This window comes from Chiroxiphia lanceolata, chromosome 8 (assembly GCF_009829145.1).
Source record: "Chiroxiphia lanceolata isolate bChiLan1 chromosome 8, bChiLan1.pri, whole genome shotgun sequence".
NCBI classification, from domain to species: domain Eukaryota; kingdom Metazoa; phylum Chordata; class Aves; order Passeriformes; family Pipridae; genus Chiroxiphia; species Chiroxiphia lanceolata.
Genome location: NC_045644.1, coordinates 9,445,618 through 9,472,815, shown reverse-complemented (window position 1 = coordinate 9,472,815; position 27,198 = coordinate 9,445,618). Strand labels below are relative to the sequence as shown.

Sequence of the window (27,198 nt, the reverse complement as noted above, 5' to 3'; positions counted from 1 at the left end):
CTTCTTGGACTTCATATGAAACAGTTCAGTATCATGTCTGAGCTCCTGACTAATAGTTGATCAACTTTACTCTTTGTAGCTGCAAATGCTAATAACTGCCTCCTTAGGCAGTTCTGCGTGAAAGGGCAAGTACTGGTTTCTTATACTGCTACTTTGTCTCTGCAGTCAAGATAACATATCTGTGTCATTTTTGGCTCATGTGACCTTCATGGGGATGAGCTCTACTCTGCAGAATTCATGGAAATGCTCAGAAGCCCATCCAGTTCAATGGGTACAACTTTTCTGAGCTTCAGTCTAAGGATCCAACCTCTCTGGTTCTGGTTTCTGCTCGTGGAACCAGGAAAGGCTGAGCCTGCGACTTTCTGTCCATGACACGAATATTCAGATACTTTCCCAAGTGTCCAATTTTGCCAAAGCTAGGTCCTCCCACAGGTCTCTAACTGACCAATGGCACTTAAAGAAACTCCTTTATCTGTCCCAGGGAGTTTCTTTACCTGGATAGGTTTGATTGGTAAAGCTTCATATGACAGCTTTAATGAGGCCTTTTCTGTCAGCTGTACCAATTGCTTTCTGAAGTCCTGGGCATTACCTGCTTTAAAACATTACATATAACTAAATCACTAAATGTAACTAAGGATTGTTGTCCGGGCAACTTGGTGTCTTATTTCACCTCCACTCCTCACTTCCCCAGTGACTGCTGGGTCTGAAATGCTTTTCAGTTTCTAGCTGGACAAGTAAAACCTAGACAATGGAGATGAATGTCAGATATCCCTTTCTGCTGATCCTAGAGATCCTCAGGAATGAGAAAGAGGGATGTAGTTCTGATCACTCAATGTACGCATGGTTCACAGCATAATTTCTCCTTTTCAATGCTTTCTACCTGAAGAGCAAATTTCTTTGATGGCAAAACCTTTAAGCTGCAAAGAGCAAGATTAAAAATAAGAGTATTCTAGGAAAGTGCATCCCACCACAGTGCAGTCAAAGACCTCTTGGCATGATGGAAGAGCTCAAATTCCAAGTTTTTATCCTAAGCCACTTAAAATGTTTTGTTTAGGGAATTCAGAAAAGTTGTCCAGTGGAGTCACACGGATGGACCTGTCCCAGCTGTCTGTCTATTCAGGTGAACAATTAGGGATGATCTGGGATAACTTGGCAAGGTTTTTATTTTCTGGAGGTTTTTTTAAAGATCAGGGCAGAGGATGCTCTATCAATGCATAATATCTTTGCAATAAACACATGGTGTTATTATCTTATAAGTCAGGGAATAAAGTTTTTTTCTGAAATGCAATTGTCAATTTGAGCACAATGGTCAGCTTTAATAGTTCAGTGTTGTGAAAAGTAGGAAGATTTTGCTATGAGCAAAATGTAAATGAGTCTCAATAGTTTGGTTACATTTACATTTATGAATTTTCCTATCTGTAGAGTAAAATTCCTTTTTTTTTTTTAAGGCAAAGAGAAGGGATAAAAGCTCTGCTAGCAGCCAGATAGGTTAACTGTGCTATACAGGATGCAAAAGATGCAACATTTTTTAGGAAAACCTCAAATTAAAATGTATCTAAGATAGACAAGATATCAACATCAGTATCTTGTCCAACTTCCCGTTTTCTTATTATTATTCTTAATATTATTTTTTAAACACCATATAGGTTTGCCATTACTAATATCAAAGCCTATTTCAAAATGTTTTCGCTACAGCAGTTCTGTGAAACAAGAAAGTGCCCATCATATGCCATTTAAGAGGTTTGCATGCCACCAGTTCTTTGCCTTCTGTGGTGCACTGGTGTTGGTAAAGAAATAATGAAAGAACTCCAATCAGATAATTCAGTTTTCAATAAAAACAAACAGTTTGAAACTCTTCATGTTGGGTTTTTTTTTTCTACCAGTGCAGGAAGAAAAGGTGGTTTTTTTAGTGTTCTCTTGGGAGGTAGCTAGAGGTCTTCCAACTGTGTATACGTGTTTGTTTCTTTTTTAATGTTACTTTCACTTATTTTGTGGGTTTTTTTATTACCATAAAAACATGAGGTCGTCTTGCTTAGAGGAGTTTGTCAAACCTCTAAGATTCAGCTTCCCCTTCCTAACTATCAGCACTGATTCTAGCTGTCAGGTAGAATCCTGCAGCAAGAGAGGAAAGTTAGGATCAAACATTTAATGGTAAAAAGGAGAGCGCTAGTTTTGTGTGAAAAGGGAGGAGAAGCCCCAAGTGTTAAATGCATCTTTATGAATAATAAAAGACCAATATAAAGCATACATTTGTACTTCAGATTCCCTTCTAGCATAGATAAGAACTTGGCTTTTTAATGAGCCTTTTAAAAATTATTGTGACGTTTTTTCTTCTGTTACTTGTGTCAAACCAGGCTAAACTGCTTTTCTGGAGCTTGAATTGTCTAGATGAATCAGGAAAAAATGAGGGAATGGCCTCCCTGGAATATAATGCTCATCTTTGTTCCATCATAGCACATAATTACAGAGATCTGAGAGTCAGTGCAAGCCTTCCCACTGAATATGATATTGCTAAGAGCAAGCCTTGATTGGTGTTATCCAGTCCCAGCTTCTGCTTGGTATTTTCTTAATAGCTGTTAGAAGAACAAGGGGAAAATTTATGCAAAAAGGTTTTGTGTCATTGATTGCAACTACTGATTTCAGTAATAAACATTAAACCTGGTAGCAAATATTTACAGTATTGGGCTCCAGAATAGAGACTGGGTTTAATATTGCTGCTGTTCCTATATTCAAGATATAATAGTGGTTTGTTGTGATAAAGGTGATCTGTTACTGGAAGACTGCCACTCTTCTTGGCAGTGTTACTATTTTGATGGATTTATAACACAGCATGCATTTTGTCGACTACAACAAAGTTTTTTTAGTAAGAAGTCAATGAGTCAGGTAATCCTTTCAATCTGATTTGATAATGAAGAGGTAAATATTCAGCTTTCATAATGAGAAGAATGGTTTTTAGTATGTACACAAAGCTGTGTTTTGGGGCATGTTAGAAACAGTGGTCCCTCCTATTTCATAACTGAAATGCTTAGAATCATTAGATTATCTTTTACAGTAGATTTTGTTGTCCCACTGGTTTCAAGATATCTAAGAACTGAAAAGATGTCTCTCCTCTAGCTGTCAGTGGCAAAAGAGGCAATAGGAGAGTAACTGCATTCTTCCTGTAGTCTTCTTCTTTTCTAGATTTCCTTTTGTGGGACTCTAATAAGCACAAAAATAGAGGGGACATTTTAACCCCTTTTAAAGAGCAATAGAAGTAAATATGAGGTTCATTTGCTTCATAACTCCCCATCCCCATCCCCACAATTTCATTTTTTACTCAGTTGTGCTTTTACCTATTTTGCAAGATTTTTGAGAGCTGTAGGACAAGTCAGCTAATTAAATTTAGCTATAATCTGTAAGTTTCCTTTGTCCTAATAAACTACAAAAATGGTCTTTTCAGTGAGTCACAGATCCTTACATGAAAGAAATATGTATTATACAACTGTGCCTTCTGTACTCATATATACACACTATATACTATTTACAAAGTATTTGGCTACCCATGCCAGTGGTGGCTGCTGTAAGGTCAGTACAAGTTTTGTATTTAAGGTACAGTATAGGCATATTTCTTTTACACAGAAATGGTAAAAGGAAATATTTTGTATTTCTGTTTTTTCTTTAAACTACTGTCTTTGAAAAACAGCGAAAGAAAGATAAGTTTTTCTTTTCATAAAGCATCAGGAACACAGTACATGGCTGTCTCTTCATCCCTTGATGCCTTCAGTAAGATACCTAACCAATACACATACACATATCAGTGGGATTTATGGATACCAATGTATACAGCTTCTACCTGCAACCCTTTATTTGTAAAGCTTTTGCTCTTTATCCTGACTCACCTTTGTTGCCTCAGTGTCTTATCTTCCCTGGGTTTCATCTTTATGTAAGTGAAAACAAGACAAAACATTTTTAAATTTCAGAGCTTCAGTGGCTTTGAGAGCTTGTTGTGGGCTAAACCTGAAGTTGATTGACTCAAACAACAGTAGAAATATCTGTCCTTTGTACAGGTTGGAATATGTGTGCCTTTTACCTTTAATGAGACTCTTTTCTCCCCAGCTTAGAGAAACAGATGCAAACCTGGGGAAGAGTTCCAGGATTTTGACGGGAATGTTGCGAAGGTAAGGCCAAGGTAGGGACACTTCTCCTCTTTCTTTTTATCTTCTCTCCCTCCATGCCTTTATTTTCCGTTTTAATTCAACCTCAATGTTTTGCTGACATACCTGACTTGTTTTTACACAGGCTGCTATGTAGAATGTCTTTGGATGAGTGCTGGCAGTGAAGCCAGCGTGGTTAGATGGCAGGCTTTGTCACACCTATGGAAAGAGTTTTCTGTAGCCTGAGGGATAGCCCTTGTATAATGATTTCTCATCTTTGTTTCTTTGTATTTATTTGGGAGATTTTGGATGTGTGTTGTAAAATTAAGCGTTTTGATATGAACTCCTGTGTTTCTTATTCTTGAGTGATTTGGGGGTTTTAAGGGGTTTTTTGCGTGTTAAAGTGAGAAAGTTTGTAAATGTTTTGGGGCAGCATAAATTTGCGCTCAGAGAAAAGGTTAAAATTATCAATTCTGCCTAAATAAATGGGGCAGACACAGTGTCAACCGTTGTGGTTTTAACGTGTTTTTTCCATGCTTCCTATGGTATGAAAATTGTCCATGGGGTCAAAATGAGGGGATACAGAAAGGAAAACTGAGCAACATCCTAAAACTCTATGTGGGACTGCAAGGAGGGAGTTATCCAATGATTACTTCTCACCTTAAATTAACATTAGTACATTCTCAGACAAATTTTTTTGAATTAGTGACGTCTCTGGATATGTGTTCTTTATCAAGAAACAGCACCTGAGCTGTGATGTCCATTTCTGTATATATTCAGCTTCCTGAAGAAGAAAAGTATCCTTCAAATAAGCAGTGCTGGGTGCTAAGAAAGCTCAGTTTTAGGGGAGTTTAGTGCTCTGAAGAGTTCGGTATGACATTACCCTTACCACGGGCTTTTATGTTGCATATTTGCTTAATGTACTTGGCTTATTAAAAAAAAAAAAAGTAAAAAGGAGGAGAAGTTTTAGCATAGTTGTTAATTTGTCACTTGGCTTGGGAAATAAATGAAGCTGTATCTCTCCACTAGTCTCCTCATAAAAATACCTTTGTTAGTTCCTTGTGTACCACATTGACAAAGGTTAAAATGACTGAACCTCATGCCTTCATTCCACAGATATCTTACAATTCCAACTCCAAACTGTAACATATAAAATTCTCTGATTAAGAGTAATATGTAAATGACACAAGCTAAATTCAAAATCCATGGAGAAAGGAAGTGGCAATTGAAAGGGATGGTTCAGTGCCTGTAGACAATCAAAATAAACTATAAAAAAAATGAACAAAATAAAAGACTCAACTAAACCCAAGTCTCCGCAGGAAGGGCTCTGCGACATGAGCTGTAACGAATATTCTGCATATGTCTCCATTTTGTCAAATCTCATTAAAGGGGTTTCTTGCTTTATGTCAATTGAGCTGTCCAAAAATCATTCATCATTTTAGTGTAAAAAAAATCATGCAGTTATTTAAATAATATCATATTAATGTTAAAGTTCAGCTGTCATTTAATAGTATGGCTTAATCAGACATAGCATTTAGGAAAAATAGTTTTTTCGGGCTTTACTTGGCTTTCAGGTTGGCAGATTCAAATAAGGATTTATGGGTTTCTAAACCAATGTATTCTTTCCATGTTTATGCTTGAGGTACCCCAGCCTTTTTTGCAGCACCCTGTAGTCTGTTATTTTCAATAAAATAAAGTATCTCCTCATATTGTGTTTGAATACATTTGCAAGTAATTTGAAGAAGCTGAAACAAAAACATATGCTGTAACCTTTGACTTTGTTTTGTGTTTGGGAATCACAGTTAGGAGTCCTAGTTTATAAGTGTTCCATAAGCCAAATAAAAAATACGATCTTTCTGAAATGTACTTGGGCTCTTCTTTTCAGAAAAAAGGATTTTGTAGTGGAACACCACGATGGCACGTTTCTGTGTGTCAGGAAGTCACTGGATTTCCTTTTTCTTCAACAAAAATGCTGAGCTGAGTCACCCATCTAGATGAAAGGCAGGTTAGGATTTAAGCTCAGTTCAGGTAAACGTGCCAAAAGCAGTAATCTTAAAATACAGACCCCAAGAAATCAGCATGAATTAGATAAATACAACTGTAAGAAATATAATTAGCACAGATTGGCAGTTGTGTCCTAATTTCTGCATACTTCAGTACAGACCCCACAATGTTTCACATAATTACTGGAACCAATAAAATAAGACACTGGAGGATCATTCTTCCCATCAATATTATACAGGAAAGGTAATGTTAAACTGAACATTACTCAGTGTAGTTGCTGCTCCCACAATATGTATTTGCTGATATGCTTGAAGTCATGTGCCAGGCTAACACCCTGTGCCTCAAATTAATGCCAAACTGTTTCTAATTTTACTGTCTGGGAAAGGTAAAGCAGCCTCTCTTTTGAATCTTGATGAATATATTAAGAGATCAGGTATTTAGATAGCTAGAGGGCTAAATTACTGCTTTCATATGACCAAAATTCCCTGTCCATGTGTTTGTGCATTAAACATTCTGCAGACAGGGAGTAAAAGCAGAGACAGGTTTTGTAGGTTGCCATAGTTCACAAAGAAAATCAGTGTCATGATAGGGATAGCTTGCTCTTCCTATCCCAGTTTGCTGCTCTAGCAGTTTAAGGTACTTAGCCTTATATATTGGAATTTGTTGTCTCCCAGTATATTAGGTATGTGGGCAAGAGTATTTTTCTAATAAATGTTTTTAAATATTCTTACATTGAAATGACCTATACATTCATTATATTCTTTTTTTTTTTTCTGGTAGAATCTACTTAGATTCTGCTAACCTAGTATATTCCTCTTAGAGCATTGCATTACTAGGATAAGGGGGAATGGCTTCAAACTAAAAGAGAGCAGATTTAGATTAGAAATTAGGAAGAAATTAGTGAGTGTGATGTGGCACTGGAACAGGTCATCTCAACTCTCTGTCCCTTGACCTCTACCCCAGTGTGAATTGAGGAGTGCAGAGTGTGCTAGAAAGAATGTGTTCTGGAAGATCTTCAGTCTTTTGCCCATATCCTAAGCCAATAGCCTAGAAAAGCTTTTAAGAAAAGAATTTGGAAAGTGTCCAAGCCACACACAGCCCAGTGGGAAACAAACAAACCCAAAAGTAACCAGATAAAAATTTTAGTAGATTTGACTCTTTATTCAATTGGCAGATAAGTTCTATCTACCCCCCTTCAAATTGTGGGGAAAAAATACTTCAGAAAAACAGCTGCTACTCTCCAGGTCAATGTTTTATCCAGTCTGGTTTACCAGGAAATTTTTATGCCAATAATTCCCTTTTAATCTTCAGATTTCAATCTTCTGAATTGTTATCAGTGATGCTTTGGGAAGCTTATGAACACATCTGCTCTTATAAAAGAGACTTTTAAAGTTTGATTTCCATAAGGACAGAGACACTGCCTCTAGAAATGAGGCAGTAAGTGTTCAGCTCTCAGGTAGTAAGTTATGTGACTTGCCAACAGATGCATGACCAATGTGACTACAATCAGAAATGGAATGCCTGCCCCCTGTGCTAGTTGAGGTCAAGCTTCTTCACTCTTATTTCCAGGAAAACTCTGAGAGTCCTGCTTCTTGAATCACTTCTAGTGAAACTTCCTTCTACTTTTGAGCTCCAGGAGAGTCCAGACCTTACAGTTATTTTTCGACATTTTAGAGAATCGAGGATAATTTAGGTTGGAAGGGACCTCTAGAGGTTGTCTGGTGCAACCTCCTGCTCAAGCAAGTCTCACTAGAGCAGGTTGCTCAGAGTCTTCTTCAGTCAAGTTTCAAACACATCCGAGGTTGGAGGTACTAATGTCTCTCTGGGCAATTTCTCCAAGTATCTAAGTGAATTTTCCCAGCATCCAACTTGTGTCCCTTGCCTCTGGTCCTAAGCAGAAGTGATTTAAAACATGTTTTTTAGAATTGGCCTTCAGAGTTTGGGCCTGGATTGCAGTCATTTCTAATAGTTCTCAAACAACTTCAGCAGTGGTGAAGTTGTGGTCATTAGGCTGAGGAGACAGTGTAGGGCAGTTCTTTAAAGAGAGTGTGAGATGCTCAACCTCCACCCGCTGACCTGGTAGAGTCTATTCAGCAGTGTATGCACAGGACTCCTTTATTTGTTTTCTCACACTACTAGAGATGTAAAAAGTTAATGATGTCTGTTCTGCCTTCTTGTTTGACTAGAAAGCCCACATTTCCATATGTTGAAGAACAGCAGCAGAGACACTCATGTCCGTGTTGACACAAACCAAAACAGTGTGACCACTTCCATTTCCCTCTATTTCCCTACCAATCTCTGTTTCCATCCCCAAAAGTCCATAACAAAAAAAGATTTTCTTCTGAGCTAAAGCTTGTCTCAGTCATACTAGGTCATGACTGTCGGGTCTCTGCAGTTTTCTGAAGGCAGGTCTTTGTATCACTGATGCAGGGTGAGGTTTAACATACACTTAGATTTGCCTTGTTTTCATGCTAATAGAGGAGTTCCTCTTTGCTGCAGGAACTTTGCATATTTGGTCACAAACCAAAAGAAGTGTGAGTAGAAATTGTTTCAGCAACTTTTTTTGGTACATATATTTCTACTTTTACTTCAAGATGTGTTTCTGCACTGCAAAATGATTGAAACAGTAAATCCTCTAGCAGCGTCTGCTCCATGTTGAATATTTACAGCTGCAGCTGTTTACTTCAGTAATTTAGACCTTGATTCAGGAACATATTTAAGCATATGGTTAACTTAAACCAGAGGAGCAATTCCCTTAGCTGAAGGGAGGCTGAATAAGGGGGGAGTGAGTGGCAGAATGATTCCAGGTCATCTCTTGGGGCAACATAGCTTTTATTGTGCTCCTTGCAAATCATGTCCTTAATATTTCTGTTGTTAACTGGAAACCATAAAACACACATAGGGTATTTTAATGCTTGTTACTGTCAGTATAATAACTTTCTTTTAAATTTTCCTGACTTTTAAACATTTAATACAGTAACATGATTCTTACACTATTGTACATGTTTGTATTTTATTATGCAACTAACCTTTATCAATTATGATCTGTTGAATCTTTTCAGAAAGAAACTGATAAGCTTTGTGGTGGTGTTAATCACAATATAGTCCTTGGACAAGGAACATACAGCTTGTTATCCCAGATTAAACCTTGGCATTAATTAGTACTAGTTGTTCCTCTCTTCATCTCTAACTTTAAAAAGAAACCTTGTTTCTTTATTGAAGTGATGGACAAAACATCTGGAAAACATAAATGTAGTGTCAGCAAAATTCCCAAGGGTGAGCATTCTTCATCATTAGGAGTCCAACCAAAAAAACAGGAAATGTACCTCTAAGTCTGAACAGCAAATATTTTAAAATAGTATGGGACACTGTGTATTCCCTGTTCTTAGTTCAGGTATGGCATGATCTGATGCATGTAAGATGCATTTCTTATTTTTAATAATTGAGAGCCATTTTATAAACCTTACTCATCTTTCTTGGACAGTGTCATGTGTGTTATTTCCAAAATGCTTTTGAAAAATCTTAATCTACTTTCATTCAATGTTAGAAATACTGTTCAGTTCATGTACCATGGAAGATGCAGAAGTCTTTTGAGCTGCTGTATAACCACTATAGCTGCACCATCAGTGTACACAGAGAGTTCCGTGTCATGGGTACTGAATGCCTTACAGAATGGGACCAATTTCAACATTGCCACATGTAGCTGGGATTAGTGTAATGTCACCTTAGCCTTTGCAAACCTTCATCTCTAACAACCTCATTGATACAGAGTTAAGTTTTCTTCAAACCTGAAAAGAAAGGAGCATCATGATTGATCTTTACATCTAATAACTTAAATGCATGGCATAAAATAAGTCAGTGTTTTAATCTCCTTGTTCCCAGGCAGCCTTAGAAGGGTATGTCCCTCATTCATTGAGATAGAAGCATTTATGCCATAGCATTGTTTTATTTTTCAGATTGTTGGAAAGCTTTATCCGCATGTCAAGCTGCCTATACTAGGTCCATTATGAGCAGGGTTCTCAGCATTCTTCAGACAATATTTCTAATTCTCTTTTTCCATTCCTTTTTGAAATGTACAATGGCCTTTGTTCTGTCCTCTCCTTTCCCTCTTTTCTATCATCTGGAATTACTATCTCATTTGCCCCCCCTTCTATCACTTGTATCCAGCTGAACAGCTGGAAAGAACATTATCTAAAGTGCAGTTGTGTTTCTGCAGGAAAGCAGGATCCCAGTGGATAATTATCCTAGCTAGTCCTAGACTGCAAATACCAAGAATGTAAAGCATCGTAATAGGTTAAGTATCATGTAACCCTTTGTGATTGTTTTCTGTACTGAGATATGTTGACTACCATTGAGCAGCTAGAGCCTGAAATGGTTCATAGTGTAATGAGTGAAACAAAAGGCATTTCATAGTCAGCATTGTCATGTCTGAACCACGATAGGTGTCCCATGACATGCTTTCATGAGAAGGCATGTCTTGTATCAGCATAGTCAGTGCAGTGCTTTACTGCAGTAATTCAAGTAAGTTCCAGTTGGATGAGTTCTCTCTGACGTGATATTGAGGAATGGCGAAGGTAGTAAAAATATTTTGAATGTGGTAGAATTGTTTATATGAAGCAGGGAACCCGTTAGCAAAAGCTGACATTGGTAATTGCTGAAATAATTGGAGACAACTCATCAGAAATCAATTAAGTCAAATTCTTTAAGGCTAGTAGTTGATTAGGAATCATGTCCTTGACACCACTCACGCTATAACTGTGGCAGAACAATATACGTCAAATTTTGCATGTACCTTTTACTACAGAGTGTTTAAGCCATAAATTCCTAAATGCAGCATATCACAGATATGCATGATATCTTGTCACTTCATTTTGATCCATAAGTTTACCAAAAGAAATAGAAAGTGGAAGTGATCTCAGGAAAGTTCATCCCTTTGTGTTAAAGCAGGATTGACTGACCCTGTTTCAGTCCTGACAGATATTTGTTTGGCCTGCTCTGCACTGCTCAACATTCCTCATCTCTTCAATCAGATTTTTCCAAGTTTTCCCTAATGTTTAGCCCAAATCCTTTTTCCTGGGTAGACAGAGAGCTTTTATGTACTGGTGCATTTGGGAAGGTTTCTGGTGATTTGTGCTGTGGAAAGAAATTTCTGCTGAACTTTTCAAGAATTAGAGAACATAAATAATGGTGTACACAATTAAATTACAGTTTCTAGTTTTCATTAAGCCAAGCCTTTTGATGGGATTCAGGAATGTAAAAATGTAAGACTTCGATAGTGTTCTAATAGGCAAATCCTGGAAGCTCAGATTCTCCAAACAGTAGCTTCATGTGTAGGTGTCACTGAGTTTTACAAATAGAGATACCAAAATTAAATCATTCCCTTAAGGTTACCATAAGACTAAAACTAGACTGTATACTAAAAGCAACATTTGAAACTCAAACAAAATCCACAAAGTACAGAGATTTAACTTTTTTTGGTGGCACTTCTAAACGTTTAAAGAAAAATACAGTAAGTGTGACACTAGCATTTTTGACAGAGCTAGTGTTTGGAAATAAGTGGAGAAATGCAAATTAATTTGCCTAGTCTCCCATCATGTGTCTGCAGCATATTTGTTAATTTTTATCAGGTAAAGACCCTCTTTTGTGCATTCTGAGTATGATTTCCAGTGGCACTTGCCACACTTGATTGATATTTTCATCTTTTAATAAAAGCAAAATTAATCTAGCTTTCCAGCACAATTCTGGTCGCACACTAAGTACTTTATCTTTAAGAAAACAATGAAGCCACTATTTAAACTGATTTAAAACTGTTGTGATATCAGAATCTTGTCCTTATTAGGTAATCTTTTAGATTAGATCATTTTCAGTCTAGGTCATAGTAGCAGGTCAGGGTTTTGGCAGTGCTCAAGAGACATAAGAGATTAGGTGAGCAACATCTGGAAAAAGGAAAACTCAGGATTTACTGAGTACAATTTTTGTTCAAGTCAGTCAGTGAAGTTCTACCACAAAATCTAGGACCTGAAACTGCAAGTCATAGTTGTTTGAGTAGTTTGCTCATCTACAGCTCTAGTATTGAAAAAGGATCTCTTTTAGTTTGAGCAAAGTTTGGTTGGGAGTGAGGTGGGGTGGTGGTGTTTTTATTGTTGTTGTAGTAGTTTTGCAAAGAAGGCCATAAATTTGGACTGTGAGAGATCAACAGCTAAGGAAAACCAGGATCACTCTGAGTTTGTTGCAGATAAATTAATGCTGCTGTGAGACAAGACCAAAATTGAGGAAGAATTTATATCCCTGCGTAGCATGTAATATGTTGTATTGGACCTCTAAAACACTTCAGAAGAAATGTTCACACATCACTAACCTGCTGAGTATCTCTCTGAAGAATAACAAAGTCATGGATGAGAAACTTTGGCCATACAAAGAGAGATTGTTTAGTCTACTCAGTGATAGGAAGGATGAAAACTTGCTAATTTTTGCTGTCTCTTTAACTAGTGTGGAAGATCCAACCCAAGCCATTCTATGATTTGCACCTAATCAAGAAGGCAAAGAAAGGTCAATGTGGAAATTAAGCAAAAGGGGAAAGACAGAGAAAAACAATTTTGCCATAAGCACCGGGATTTATGTTCTCTACAACGTTTACGTAGCTCTAAAATAATTCATTGAAAATCATTAAAATTGTTTCAGAAATATCTAGAATAATATAAAAAAGGGATAGACTCTTGCAACCTGCTTGCTTCAGATAAACCTATACTTTCAGTTCTAATGCTCCTTCAGTCTTAGAATCAGGATTATAACTGAGATTTTAAAGTCATGTTTTAAAGTCAGTTTAGTAATTGGGTGGGGTTTTGTGAAGTCGTGAAAAATTAGCCAATAAATTTGAAGTCAGGAGCTACAATTTATTAGAATTATAAATGGTATTAGTATTCTCCAGTTTAAAAACATAGCAGGAGAGTTTTTCACTGACCTGTATACCTTCTGCAAATATTAACGTTTTTCCATGAATGTTAATGTGGCTTAGCATTCAGGATCTTACTATGTGGTATTTATTACCTAAGAACTCTTGTTTAGCTTGGAATATGCTGTATTAACCAGGGTGTAACCCAGAAGGTTTTTGTAATATTTGTGAGTTAGAGCAAAGTCTACATCTTGTCTTTTACTTTTTAGATTCAGTAGATCTATGGATAGTTTAAGATTACAACGCTAATGGGTAATTTTTCTTCTTGAATAAAAATCACATCTTAAAATTATTTTTTCACTAGCTCCCTGCCTTCCTCCCGATAAAAATGCTCGTGCAAGCAAAAAAACCCCAACACTGTTGTTTCTCTGACATGCTTGTCATGGCCGCAAATAATGCATTTGAATAGGGAATTGTTGGAGAAACATGATTCTAAGTGTGCCTGGTCTTCCCGAGATGCTGGGAAGCATATGGTCTACTTTATCCATGCTAAGAAACTTCCTTGCTCCTTTCTGTCACCACTATATTTTTCAAATGCAGTTTGCAGTGTAAATGGCACACACGTGTTGATTGTGAAGGTAGTGTTCTTTCAGTACAGCCTTCAGCTAATTACTCTTAGTGGCAGTGGGGCTTTGTACCTCATTTGTGAACAGCTATTTATACTACTACACCAGTACAAAGCAATGTTTCACATTACCAGTTTACCAGACTATTACACCATTGTGTTTTAATCCACTGTAGGTGGGTGGAGAATATGAGCCATCTGTTTTATTTAATGATATAATCAGTAAACAATATATGCACTTTACACATTTGGTCATTAAAGATGCCCATATTGTTGGACCCTGTATTTACATTGTAAATTGGTGTATTCACACATCGGCTTGTTCTGGTGTAAAAGGCTTGCTGTGTTCATAAGCTGGTACAAAGCAAGCTCAGTAACTGCTCAAACCCAGCGCAGGTGGTTGAGCTAGTTGCCACACAGATCAAAAGTCAAACAACTGTGAATCTTCCTTTGAAAAGGCATTTAGAGAGACAAGGCTGGTCTTATCTTCACAAACAAGAAAGAGTTATAGATATACATCATGAAGTTATGAGAACAAAAGGGGGCTTCATAATCACTCAGCGTCAGAAAATCCAGTACTGCAGACTTTTGTGAAGACATCTTTGGAATATAAAGACCATCTTATTTTCCTGGACAAAATTTAGAGGAGTAAGTCTGAATTATTAAATATGAGAAGGTTCAGTCATTTCAAAACTTTGGAGACAAGAAGTTGCTTTCTCTCACAGTTGATTTAATTTAATTTCATTTTCAGCAATGCTTAAACAGAATAAAACAGAGAGCAACAGCAAAGCCCAATCTTATTCAAGGGATAGAGGTGAATGGATGTATTTGTGCTAGAAACAAAGGAAATCAGCTGATATTTCAATTTCCCCAAAATATACTTGATGAGCGCCAAAAAATAACCACCAAAATACATTAAAAATTAATTGATAAGTAAAATCCTGTTTGCTAGCACATTTGTCAAGAGGTAGAAGATCATATAATCCTGTATTAAAACAGTAAAGTTCATTTTAGTGTTTTGCTTCACAACTTGGCCTAGAATTTAAGATCTTTACTGGAGGACTCAGTCTCGCTTCCCATTGTTCTTTATGAAGAAATAGAGTTGGGTTTATCACTAAGTGAAGGCCTGGCTGGCATTGACAGTAGATTGGGAAGGGAAAGGTCTGGTGGAAGTGTTATGGCTGAGAGTGAGTTGGCAGGTCAGCAAGGCTGGAGGAGTCCTGAGTTTCACACACAGCTGCTCGTGAAGGCGGAGTTCTGTGAGCACCAGCTCCTCAGCCCAGTTTGAGGTCATCTTTTGAAGCAGCAATGTCAAGGTGAGGGCTTAGTAATTTCTTGTTGTATGCATTTGTATAAAAAACTAGCAGCAAATTATTAATGCATAGGAGATTTTCATTTTCGTTTCTCTTCCTACATAATGCAGATGTAATCAGAGGCACGAGGCATATACCCACTAACAAAGTCCATGTACTAAAGTGTGTTCACTTTCCATTACTCCTACAAACATAAGGAAATAGCTTTCTAAGCCTTTAAATCTGTTTCAAAGGCAAGCCAATTATATTATTCCTTTTTTTTGATCTTGAGGTGGGAAGAAAGAAGATTTTTTTACTAGGACTTTTTTATGCTGGCATGAATTTTAGAGATAAAGTATTTTCAAGTGCATGAGCAAAGAGAAGAAAACATCTCATTTTATGAGCTATTATATATATTTCAAAATATACAGTATTTTCATGGTTAAAATATTAAAAATAATACAAAAGATTCAGCTATAACTATCCCTTTTATAATCTTTTCATAAGTATTTCATTTAAGTTGAATATTAAGTATTTGCATGTTTTCATGTGCTTCGTGATGTGTTGCCTTTTGATTTTGAGGTATTGTGTAACTAATTTATTTCTAATCTTATAAAGGTGATGAGATTTTTTTCCCTATCCCAATACAGTAAAAACAATCAGAAACTTGGCTACTGATATTTTATTCTTAGCTTTATCCTGGGCATAGCTTGGGTAACTGTGGACACATCTGTTTCTGTGCATCTCTAAAATGAGGATAATGTTCCATATCACAGCAAAGCATTCCAAGAGCAAGTGCCCTTAATTAATCTGTGCATGGCCCTCACATGATGAGAGCTGGTGAATGATGGACTAACTGCTAGCAGTGCCCATCCTGATTTGGAGTCATGGCTTAAATAGGTTTAAAAGCGGGGGGAAACAGAAGGATGGGAAGAATTTAGACTAGAGGGGTGTGGAGTATCTGATTTCCCATAATAGTCCATTACGAGTGTGTGCTTCATCTCCTTAACTATTGAACATAGATATAAGAAAGAGGAGGTATCAATTCTTTGTTATCTTCTTCAGATAATATTATTTTGAGGGCTACAGGTGACAGGCTCTTTTGCTGGGTGACATTTTTGGTGTGTTGCAGACAGAAAAAACTATTTGTGTTGGTTCAACAAATAGAATTAGTGCATCCCTGGAGACATAATGTTGAAGTATGTATATATATGTAGAAGAGCAGTAGTCTTAAATCTGATGTGCTAGCCCAGGCAACTACTTCTTCCTTATCAATCTCTCCTTACTACTTCTGTCAGAAATGATATTCTTATAGCTTGCTGTGGACCGCAATGTATTATTGCTGGCTGCTGTCAACTTGCAATCAATCAGTACTTTACAAATGTTTGTTAAGTACTTTAGGATTTCTCAAAGAAGAAATTTATCCTTACAAATGACTTACTGTCACAAAGTAAGCTGCTGTTTCCTCATTCAAGGAAGGTGTGGAGATGTGTAGTCTCAGGGGTAAAGGTAGAAAGTTACTGCCTCTGGCCAAAATTACCTTTGTCACCATCACCTCTCACCTATGGAAAAATAAAAAGAAACGTAGTCTGTTACAGAATGTGGATGAGTAAAGCTGTGGAGATAAGGGAGGAATGCATAAAAATTTTATCTCATGTATATTAACTTGATGACCAAAAACATACTAGTAAGCCTTTGAAATTCCAGTAATTTGATGTTCAATTTCTAATTAAGGAGAAAACGTGTATTTCAATAGCTTTTTTTTGAAACATCCACTGACAGGATGCTGGTCTTAGCTGTAAAGTTAGAAGAAAATTTGTTAGACAATTTGTGTGGCAGGCACATGTTGAAAGCTGGAATAGAATGAAGTTTGTGACAGCTGGTGATGATGCTGTAAGAGCACCCTCTTCATGAAGAGTATTCTTTATGGAACATCTCATGTGCTGGTGCACTTGGTTGGTCATATTTTAACGGTCATCTTTAATTATTGATGATTTATTAAAGCTCTACCAGCAAGGAGTGAGAGAATTAAGCTCCCACATGCCAGTTCCGTCAGATGATTCCTCTTTGAGGAATCAAAGTGATCAAAAGAGATGAACCATTTGTAATTCTTCAAATAGGGATTGCTCACAAGTAGCTTTTTCTTGGTAAATTCCCAGTGTGGTCTTTGGAATAAGATGGAATATTTGGAATTATACAATACTCATGTATTACGTTAAGCATGTTGCAATATTGTTTTAGAAGAAACTACACAAACAATATTAGTAGTGTACCAGATCCTTTGCACTCAACTAAGGAGGTAGGGACCTCATGTCAGAGATGCCCACTGTAAATGGACAACACAGTTGATGTAGGGAATGTTGCATGAACTCAAAGAACAGGCAGTGCTGCAAAAATGCTATCACACTCTTTTTCAGGCAGTGATTTTTGTAAACTTATAATTCTGTTCTTTGAAATCAGTGGAAAACCTTGTGCCCAAGTGCTTGTTCTCTGAATTTGAGAAGAGGAGCAGGTGCTCAAGATACCAGAGAAAAGCTGTTTTATAAATGTAGAGACTGGCTTACAGTAGAGTTTCTGTTTTGTTGTCTTGCTCTAATGACCCAATTAAATACAGGTTTAATAGGAAAATACTGTTGTGACTGAGCTGGATAATAGAGTTTGGTTGGGAGGGCTAATAAACTTGGCCCTAAACTATTGAGTTCTGAGACTGACTTCAGTTTAAGACCTACTGCACCCTGCTTCCTTAATTCAAACCCTGAGAATATGTAATCGTCGTTTAGAGGAATGAACTTCTTTGTGAGGAGGAAGCCAAGAAGTGGCCCCAGAGAATGCCTGCCCACATGGAAAGCCACCACCCCCTGATTTGATGGCTTCCATGCTATTGCATCTTTCAAGGGGGCCTCTTTGTCCTGCATTGTTACTCATTTGGCTCTTCTTTTCTTTCAGTCTTAATTGTCATTAGTGTAGGGCTTTTTTTCATAAAGTCATCTGGGGAATAGTAGTTTATTGCATATTGTTGTGTTTGTCTAAAGACAATTGCACAAGCTTGAAACCTAATCCTTGTAATCTCTCCTACTAGGGAGAGCTTGAGATAAATACCGCTGTATGCTTGGTGGGAGTGGGTCTCGACTTTTTGATCATCCATGTCTAAATGTTGAGTAATACTTAAGGGAAAATGTTCTCAAAACATTCCTTAGATGATTATTAGATTATATTTTATGTTTGATAAAAACTGGAAAATTGTGTAAATATTTGCTTAACATCCCACCCCTTAAGCAATTTATTTCTTTTCTGGCCTTCAACCCTCTTGCTCAGGGAAATGAGATCAGTCACTTTCTGTTTATATTCAGTTTCGCTTTGCAGTTTTCGTGAACGTGTAGTGCAATTCCCCACTGCAGGGGCATATTTAAATAATAAATGGGCAATAAAGAGGTGGAAAAGGAAATTTTTTTTAAAATATTTTCCAGTGTCTTCCCACCTTTTAAAAGTAAACAAGTGCTATAATTATACTGCTTGCATATGATGTATATGCATATTGTAACTCCTGTTACAATAAATTTGAAAAATAATCCAGACCTGCTCTTCTATAAATTGTCACGTAGTAGGTAGGATCAGTTTATACATATTATGTTCCAGTGGCTACTAGAACAGCCTTTGGCAGAAGTGAACACCTGTGATATCTTGTTCTTAAAGAGGAAATCGCTTTTGTGTCTTGAATACTACCTGGTGGTTCAAGTTTTCTGGAAAGTGCCAACTTTTTCGCATAGACAACAGTCAATACTCACATAGGTCAACTGTTGGGCTGTTTTCTCTCATCTCAATTTTTTGTTTTGGATCAATATAGGATGTGGGTCTCAATACCACAGACATCAGAATGAATGCTGGGTCATGATTAGAGCTTGACTAGATGGGAGGAGAGGCTTAGGGATAACATTGTGTAGGGAAAAAGAACGATCAAAGTCAGTAAACTGATCTAAAAGATTGAGGACATGTCTCTGCACCAATCAGCAGTTGAAGCATTTCTGTCATACAATGCAAAATGGCTGCTTTAGATGCAAGAAATCCTGGAGTTTCTCTTGAGTCTTCTTTCTCTCCCACCATATTTTTGCAATTAAATACTGGATGGAAATTATCTTTCCTTTCCTTTTGTTTTTTGTTTTGTTTTATATGCGTTACTTTTTCCTTAATGTGTAGCAGCTGATTTTTCCTCTGCTGGCTCACTTGGGCACAGAGACAAACCTCCTTTCAAGGAACAGAGTTCCAACATTGTTGTTGATTATTTTAATGGGGAGCCATCTGTGTGGTAAGGCAGGCTCTCCAGCTACTTCATGGAGGAAAAAAAACGAGATGCAAGTATTTTAGCCAAAGGTAAAACCTTTCCTTCTATAGTCTGGATGGACTCACAAAGAGAGTAGACATGAAGGTGTATGTCTCCTCACCAAAGTCACAAAGACCTGATCTTCAAGAGCAGACAACCTGTGACAGTCCCTTGGGAACACAACTGGCCTTCTTCACAGTGTGACCCATTCTTGATGCTTCCCACAAAGTTGCAGTTGAGATCTGCTGCTCCTTTGTAGGACAAAGGGCAAGTTTGCTTTCCAAGAGCTCTTTGTCCTTCCTTTTTCTGGCTTACCCCATCTGAGTTGCATTTCTTGCAGGAATCTCGTGCTTCTTCTCCATCCCCTTCTGTGGTTTTCATAGCTTGTCAATTAGAGGTAGTTTTGACATCTTTTGACAAACACATTCACTTAGAATCACAGTGTGGTTGCTCGGTAAAAAAAGGCGGCATTTCTTTTTTTCTTTCCTCTCTATGAACTGGAGACATAATGTGTAAAAGCTTGGTATAAGCTCACAATAGCACTTTGTCCTCTTTCACATCGTTTGCCAAGTAACTACTGTTGTGGCAACAGCTGTAACCAAGCATGGTGTCAGCTCGTTTTGCCATAACATGACTGGGTGTCAATAATTTTAATATGATGTGAAACACACTCCCAGGCAGTGCAATGAGGCATCTGATTATTAAATTCCTTGAAATGTCATCTGGATCTTTTTTTTTTTTTTTGCATCAGTTCAGGTCTCAGAACTGGACAGTGTTGTGATTAAAAGAAAAAGAACACAAAATTCTCTCATTATAGTAAACATTTCCAAGAAAACTCTAACCCTGAAGCAGACAGCTCTGCTCTGCTTACATAGACAGCATCAGCAAAGGCTCTGTGAAGGCTGTAAGGGGTGGAGGTTATAATTGTGGCTCCCAGTTGTTTGCTGCTCTTTACTGTAGCACTTTCTCTAGTGACAATAAATGCTATTTATTTTTAGGCTTCTTTTTCTGAACTACTAATAAAAAGTGAGAGGTAGGAACCTGCTGAAGCGTTTGTTTTTCATACATTGTTTACGTTGTGCTCCAAAGCATGATATTCAGTGTTATTATTAATGATTGAAATGTTAGCATTTGATTGTGTAAAGCAATTAAAAAGCTCGACATTGCTGCTTCTTGGGCTGAGTCCATTAATACAGCAAGCATTAGTAAGAAATATATCGAAGAAGTCGAACAAGGTCGTAAATGTTCTGCGTGCAAAGAGCACCTAATGCTTCTTTTCCAAGCCTTTAAGAAGTAGTTAAAAAAAACCAAACACCAAACAAAACCTTGTGAGATGAATAGATAAAAGGCTTTCTTGGTTTAGTTATGTCAGTTTGGCTTTTTCCTGTAATTGCTGGGGTTGTTTTGTTCCTAAAGAGGGAACGGATGCCAAGCTGAAGAGGTAATTTCTGAGCAGTGTTTCAAGGTATTGTGAAAGTTCTCAACTTTTCTGTAATAAGAAAAATAACATTTCTCTAATGATGTCTGTTTGTTGCATATTGTTCTTCTGTGTGCAGTTCAGTGCAGCTGGCAGCAAGTACTTGGGAGAAACTCAGGGCTGAGGAAACAGCGTACGGGAATCTGAGTAGCCCCAAGTAACTGCAGGCTGTGCGCACTGATTCCTCTGGGTGCTGTCAAGGAGTCCTTGCCTTACGTCACCGTGGATGAAATCGAAAGAGATCATTTGCGTTTGATCCCAGGTGTCTTTACATTTGAATCCAAACAGGAAAAAGCTCCTGGCAGCATGAAGCTGGGTTGGAGGTGTTGATACTCCAAACATGTCCGGATGTCACTCTCCTTGCATCAGATGGGCTGGCTGTGGGGCTTACTTTCCTTTAGTAATCTTAGCTTGCACAATGAAAGGTTCAGGTTTTTCTGACCTGTAAAGAGTTATAGCAGAGCTCAGTAGTTGTAAAGTATCATTATGTGCTCAGAAGTAAAGAAATTTTTACTGGGGAGGAGCTCAAATCAAAACTCTAAATGTGGATATTTCAAAACTTGGAATCTGTATCTACATCTGAGTTCTGCAGGTTACATGTGCCAGTAGTGCATTAAACCAGTGTATGGCATGGAAATTTCCCTAAAACTTATAGTATTCCAGTTGCAGTTACAACTACTTTCTGTGGGCTCTGCTAGACAGTTTCCAGGGGAAAATTTTGTTTAATTTAATATCAAGCCAAATCCACTGTACATCTTCAAGCCTCTACTTAACTGTTTGTACGTGTGCAGAACAGAAGCAGCATAGGCAGAAATGATGTGATGTTTTCCAAATTGTCTTCTGTGACCCTTATCTTGGAAAAAATACTGACCTGAAAAAGGAGAAGCAAGTTCTCTCTACATCCACACAGGTTTTACCTTCTGTAGTGATGCTGCAGTCATGGCATTTTAAAAGGGTAGGGTTGTTTTCAGTCCAAAAGCAAGTTGATTCTTCACATGTGATTGACACTACCATTTAGGCTGACGAGGGTAAATTTTAGGACAAACCACAGGAAATGGCTTGGAAAGGTAGATATTAAGAAAATACTGTACTGCTGCTTTAGAAGTAAAATGAAACACTTTAGGCTCCATTTTCCTATACAATGTTGAAAGCCATTGTTTTGATAATCTTTTTTGTAAAAAAAATATTGCAACTATTGAAAACAAATGTGTTTCAAAATATATGGTTGTTTTTATAATCTCAAACCAAGACAAGTCACATGAAAATCCTCTTCTCATGGAGGGCAGATTGAGGTTTTGTGAAATAGCATTTCTTTCTTCCTTCTTCTGTCCCCTCTCCCCCTGGTTTTGTACTGATTATGTCCCCTTAAAAGTACGACTTTCTGTGTGAGCTTTGAGAGTGAAAATTGTTTGATATTTTGCTTATGGAAGAATCTGCTTTAGCAGATGCAGCAATAGGAACAGAAATAACACTTTCAAAGCTGATGGACTGTATTCACTTTGGTATGTAGAGAATGGCAACAAGTAGTCATTAGGATTGAAAGAATTCTATTCTTTCTCTGTCTCTCTACCCCTGTTGCAAGATGAGCAAGGGTTGACCTGAACTTCTGTTTGTTTGTTCTGCTGTGGGGTTAAAGATTCACGTTCCCCCCCTGAATGTTTTATTCTGCTTTTGTAAGGGGAGGGGGAACTCAACTTTTGTGAAGGCAAAAGAAAAATCCTGTCCTGATATAAGAAACAGCTGAACAAGACCTAAGGTGATAGATTGGGTTTTTTCCAGTTTTCTACTTGTAAAGAAATACAGTATTTTTAGGGCAAGGGATGACTGTAGAAAGCAATGATTGAACAAATAATTGCTCTAAGGCCAGTACTAGAAGCACTTGCCAGTATCGTAATGTCAGTTGGAGGTGTGATTTTTGGCTGTATGTGTGTAGTGGCAAAAGCTCTAGTGTAGACATGGTTGTACCAGGAAAAAAAAAAAAGCTTTGGCCAGCATATTCTGTTTTGCTTGAGGAGGGCATAAGCTTTAACAATAAAAGTACTTTTTTTTCAGCTGGTAAGTTGCAACTCCAGTAGAAACTCATGCCAAAGTAGTTATACTTTTGTAGTGGCAAACCTTTTTGATAGACTAGACTTCCGAGTCTGCTGTCCTAACATTAGCAACTGTGCTCCTGTTACTGTTAATTTTAACAGCAGCAACATCTGAAGGTGATTTGAGTGCCTTAGTAGCGTAGTAATGATCTTGAATTTACAGATCTGCATTTCATTTACTCCCCATGCTTAGGAGAATTGCAAACAGAGTTACACTGGACTCCAGCTTTTGCATTTCTTTACAATTCTTAAGTATTACTCCAGTGAAAAAGCCTGTGTGCTTTGCAGCAGTCTAAAAGCTGAAAAATGAGATTGTATTTGGATTTATTTTCTGATTTATTACACAATGGTTTATAGTGAAACATTCTTCTAGGTATAACATAATCTTCATAACTAGGTTTTGCGGATTTCTGTAACAATTTTTTTCTTGAATATACTGGGATTATGGAGGAGATGCAGTCATGACCTCATGGGACTGTGTAGTCTTACGTCTGATGCCACAGGCCTTTCACTTGAACTTTCCTTCTATTTTATTCACACATTAGGATGAGAAAGAAGTCTTTTCCTAATACCGAAGCACATTACATCAACCAGTTTCAATACATGAAATCAGAAGAGTTAAATACTCATTCCAGGCCCCAGTTTCATGTCACAAGAACATTTCAGCTATTGTGTGATCCCTCCAGAGTACCCTCACTAGGAGTGCAAAAACAATACTGTTCTCAATGCTGTTATGGAGGTGACACGGGGATGTTGTGTAGTCTGCCCTCAGTGATCAGTACTCTGCTTATCTTCCACTGGTGTCTCATGCCAACAGACTTTTATAAGCAAATAACAACTTTGAACCTTGGTTGCTAGATTTTTTGTTCAAGCTAATACTTTGTTGTTAAGATATGGTACAAGCGAATGTTATGGTTATTTGGATTTGGTTTTTGTTATTTTTGCTTTAAATTACCTCTGACTTCCTTGGCTGTAAAATTCGGACGGTCCTGAATGCTTTTGGAAATCCCACTCTTCAGTTTGTTGGTTTTGGTTTTGTTGTTTTTTATGTCCAGTGTAGGACTCAGTAATATGTACTGGCATAGCATCTCACTGGAGCAGAACGATGATTTGTTGTGCTAATTGCTGACATCACAGACCACAGACAGTAATCTTGATCTTGGGGGCAAAAACCCACCCCTAAACACTAGATTAGGACCTATTAAAAAGCATAGTTTCTGTGAGTCTGGTACTGTAAGAAAACTAAGCATATCGAGTATTAGAACATTTTCTTTTCTAAGGTTATGGTCTTCATAGTTTTATAAAAAAAAGAAGGAAAAAGAAATGTTGGGGAAGGTTGGTGTTTAGTAATAGGCACACACATCAGAATACAGAAATACTGTATTTTCAGTATTTCTGGTCTTTCAGCCTCACAGGTTATCTTTTTCTAGGCTTTAGAAGCATCAGCAAGTTAAAATCAATAGGATTTTAGAATATTTGGACTTTCTGGCATTTTTTCTTTGTTGCTCTGTGACTTGGACAACAAACATTGTGAACTGAGTAGCCTCAGTTTGTTAATCTCTCCCTTGGGTGCATCCTTTCTTAGTTCAGCAAAAACACAAACAAAAAAATCTGCTGCTTGTGGTCAGTCAGTGTTCAGTTTGCTTGGGCTCATGTGTCTTGTTGAAACCAGAATATTTTGTCTCAAGCCCAGCCCCTTATTCTCCGTAAGAATTCTCAGTTTTCATTCTGGATTTTAGCTGTTAACTCCTTTGTCATTCCAGCTTCAAAAAATCAACCAAAAAAAGTCATAGTATATTTAAAGGACATATGTGTGTTTAATGTTTTGCTTATTCCAATAGCTGAACTGCGTTTCTTCAAATATAAAAACACCCCAAACAAACAAAAAAACCCCTAAGCAAGTAGAAGATCACCTGGCCAAAATGAAAACAGAGAAATTTCCTTCTCAAAAGTGCAACTTCCAAGAAACTTGGGGTGATGAAGTATAAACATGAGGTTAAAATGGGCACACTTTTACATCTGAATCTGCAGTGTCTACAACCCAGTGCCTTAAATACTTCAGCTGAAAGCAAAAATGTGAAAGACACTCTAAATTTTGGCATTTGCAGCTTCATTCACAATTCAAGTGGGTTGTTTGCAACTTTCTGCCTGCAAATGACAGGGTAAGATCAAGCCTGGGGTGGGGATATGAATCCTCTCGCTAGAACAGAAACTCTCTTGGGGCAGCTATACCTCAACTGTAGAAATCTAAAGGGGATTTAAGCAAAAATAAAACTTATTACAAATATGTATTCTTAGGGCACCTACCAGATGAAATTGTTGTATGGTGAAGGTTTACCCTGTGGTGTTTCCATTACCAGGCGAGCAAAAAGAAAGAGCTGGGCAAAACAATGGTTTCTGGGGGAATGTTTAATTGAAAGCTTTTCCCTTAAAAATATCATCTTTCCAGAAATGCAGATGTGCATGAGAATCCTATAGGGATATTGGTATTTGGCCTTTAGGATTTTAACAGTCCTGTTCCCAAGGCTGAGATATACAGAGAGCCAAATTTTATTTGAAACTATTATACAAGGCAGATATAGAAGCTCATGGAGTATTACATTGCAAATCACATGTTAAAGAGAGACACATGGTTCTTGAGCTATAAAATGAGAAAGGAATGATATTTAAAAGATATCTTTAACCACTTGTTTTACTCATTAATCTGCAGTTCAGAAAGCATTATGTGCAGGAAAAAAATGCCATTATGGGATAGTTTCTGAAAAGCAAACAAATATGTCAGACTTTTTCACTGCTAACATAACTGTGTAACAATAGCAAAACAAATACTGATGGTGAGTAACATTTCTATGAGTGAATGTGTTGAACAGCTGCCACTTTCCACCCTTGAGACTTCTGCATATCTATGTTGGATGAAGTGATTCCTGTAGCAGATTTGTAATACACTTTGTGCTGCAGTGGGGTTAAAGGCAAGAGCTAAATTGTGATACTGTACCTTAATGTAGATTTCATTAAATCAAGGGGGACTTCTGCTATTGGCATGGCAGGACTGTTGCTTATGAACAATAAAAAAAGCTCTGAATATGCCCCATGGCAAACTCCTGACCCTGTGCAATGCCACAGTGTGACAGTGCCAAATGTGCAATGCTCTTCCACCCTAACTCTCCATGTGTGGGAACTTTCACTGTACCAAGTGCTCACTGGGAAATGCTCTGTCCTGTTTCTGTGTCCCTGTGACAGTGTTCTGCTTACCTGCATTTTCTGAAATGACATGAGGTGTTCTCAGATATTCAGTCATTCTGAGACTGCTGTTTCTTATCAGATATTTACAAAGAAGAAGGCATTGCAGCTTTGAAATGAGCATCCAGAAGTTTGTCAGAAGAATGATGTTAGATATTACTAACTGTGTCAACTCGTGGTCTGGATGTTTTGTATGAGTGGGTTAAGTTTCAGTAGCTATAGATGCAAGCAAGCAGCTGAACTTGGAAGATACTAATTTCCAAAAACATATTTGAGGGTATCATATTTTGCAAGATATAGAAATTCATCTAGACCATGAAGTACAGCCTGGGACCAGTTAAATGAGTTCACGTCGTAGGCTTCAAGGTAACTGTTACTGTGGCTTGGGCCTGATCCTCACATAGTTGTTTGGATAAACCCTGACACGAGACATCCCTGGGAATTACTGTCAGGCTGTGGGTCAGGACTCTGTCTCCCAGCTCAGCAGGAATTTTTGTCCAACAAGTCCTTCTGTCTGGCTTCCTGATACGTGGGCTGGAGGTGTGCGTGTATGTACTCACGCCCTTATAAAAAGACTTTGTATAAGCGACCATTACTTGAAAGATCCAGGAGCAAATTGTTGGCTGCCAAATGGGAGGCCCAGTAGTTGTTTCTGATGCAATAATCTCCTTGTTCTGCAGGATGGTGCCACAGCAGATCACAAAGTTGCTGGAGGGTTGCATGGGCTTCCCGTGCTTCTGGTTACAGTGGCATAACAGCTGCCTCTTGGGTCTGAAGTTTGCCTCTTTGTTAAAAATAAAATCCGCTTAAGTGTCACCCTTTTTGAAAGAATTCTTCAGAGTTCAAAGTGAATTATCTCAGGGATGATGATAATCATTGGCCTTTAATTGAACTGTGGGGCTTCAAATGTAGAAACGAGTTCATGGTTAATCATTTAAGTTCATCAGAAATAAGATTCAAGTTGGGGCAATTAGACAATTGCTTCATTACTCAAACTGTCTAATGATGTTTCACTGATCTTTCACAAATGATAATACAATAGATGAACTGTGCAGTTTAAATTATTCCAGTTTTAGATAGTTGAACAGCGACTTACCAAAACTGTTAATGGAAGTTATTCAAGATGT

General features: G+C 37.6%; 1 protein-coding gene across 5 annotated transcripts in view; it reads left to right on the top strand.

Annotated features, from left to right (window-relative positions):
• Positions 1-27,198, top strand: part of VTI1A (vesicle transport through interaction with t-SNAREs 1A) — a 272,255-nt gene that overhangs the window by 160,501 nt on the left and 84,556 nt on the right. For 2 of the 5 annotated variants that reach the window (XM_032694607.1, XM_032694606.1), the window contains one exon: positions 4,096-4,168. In XM_032694607.1, coding sequence (XP_032550498.1) covers positions 4,096-4,161 — 66 coding nt within the window. In that variant the 3' untranslated portion in view covers positions 4,162-4,168. Of the gene's footprint in view, positions 1-4,095; positions 4,169-4,278; positions 6,096-27,198 lie in introns of those variants that run through there. The other 3 variants (XM_032694603.1, XM_032694604.1, XM_032694605.1) reach the window with 2 other exon arrangements.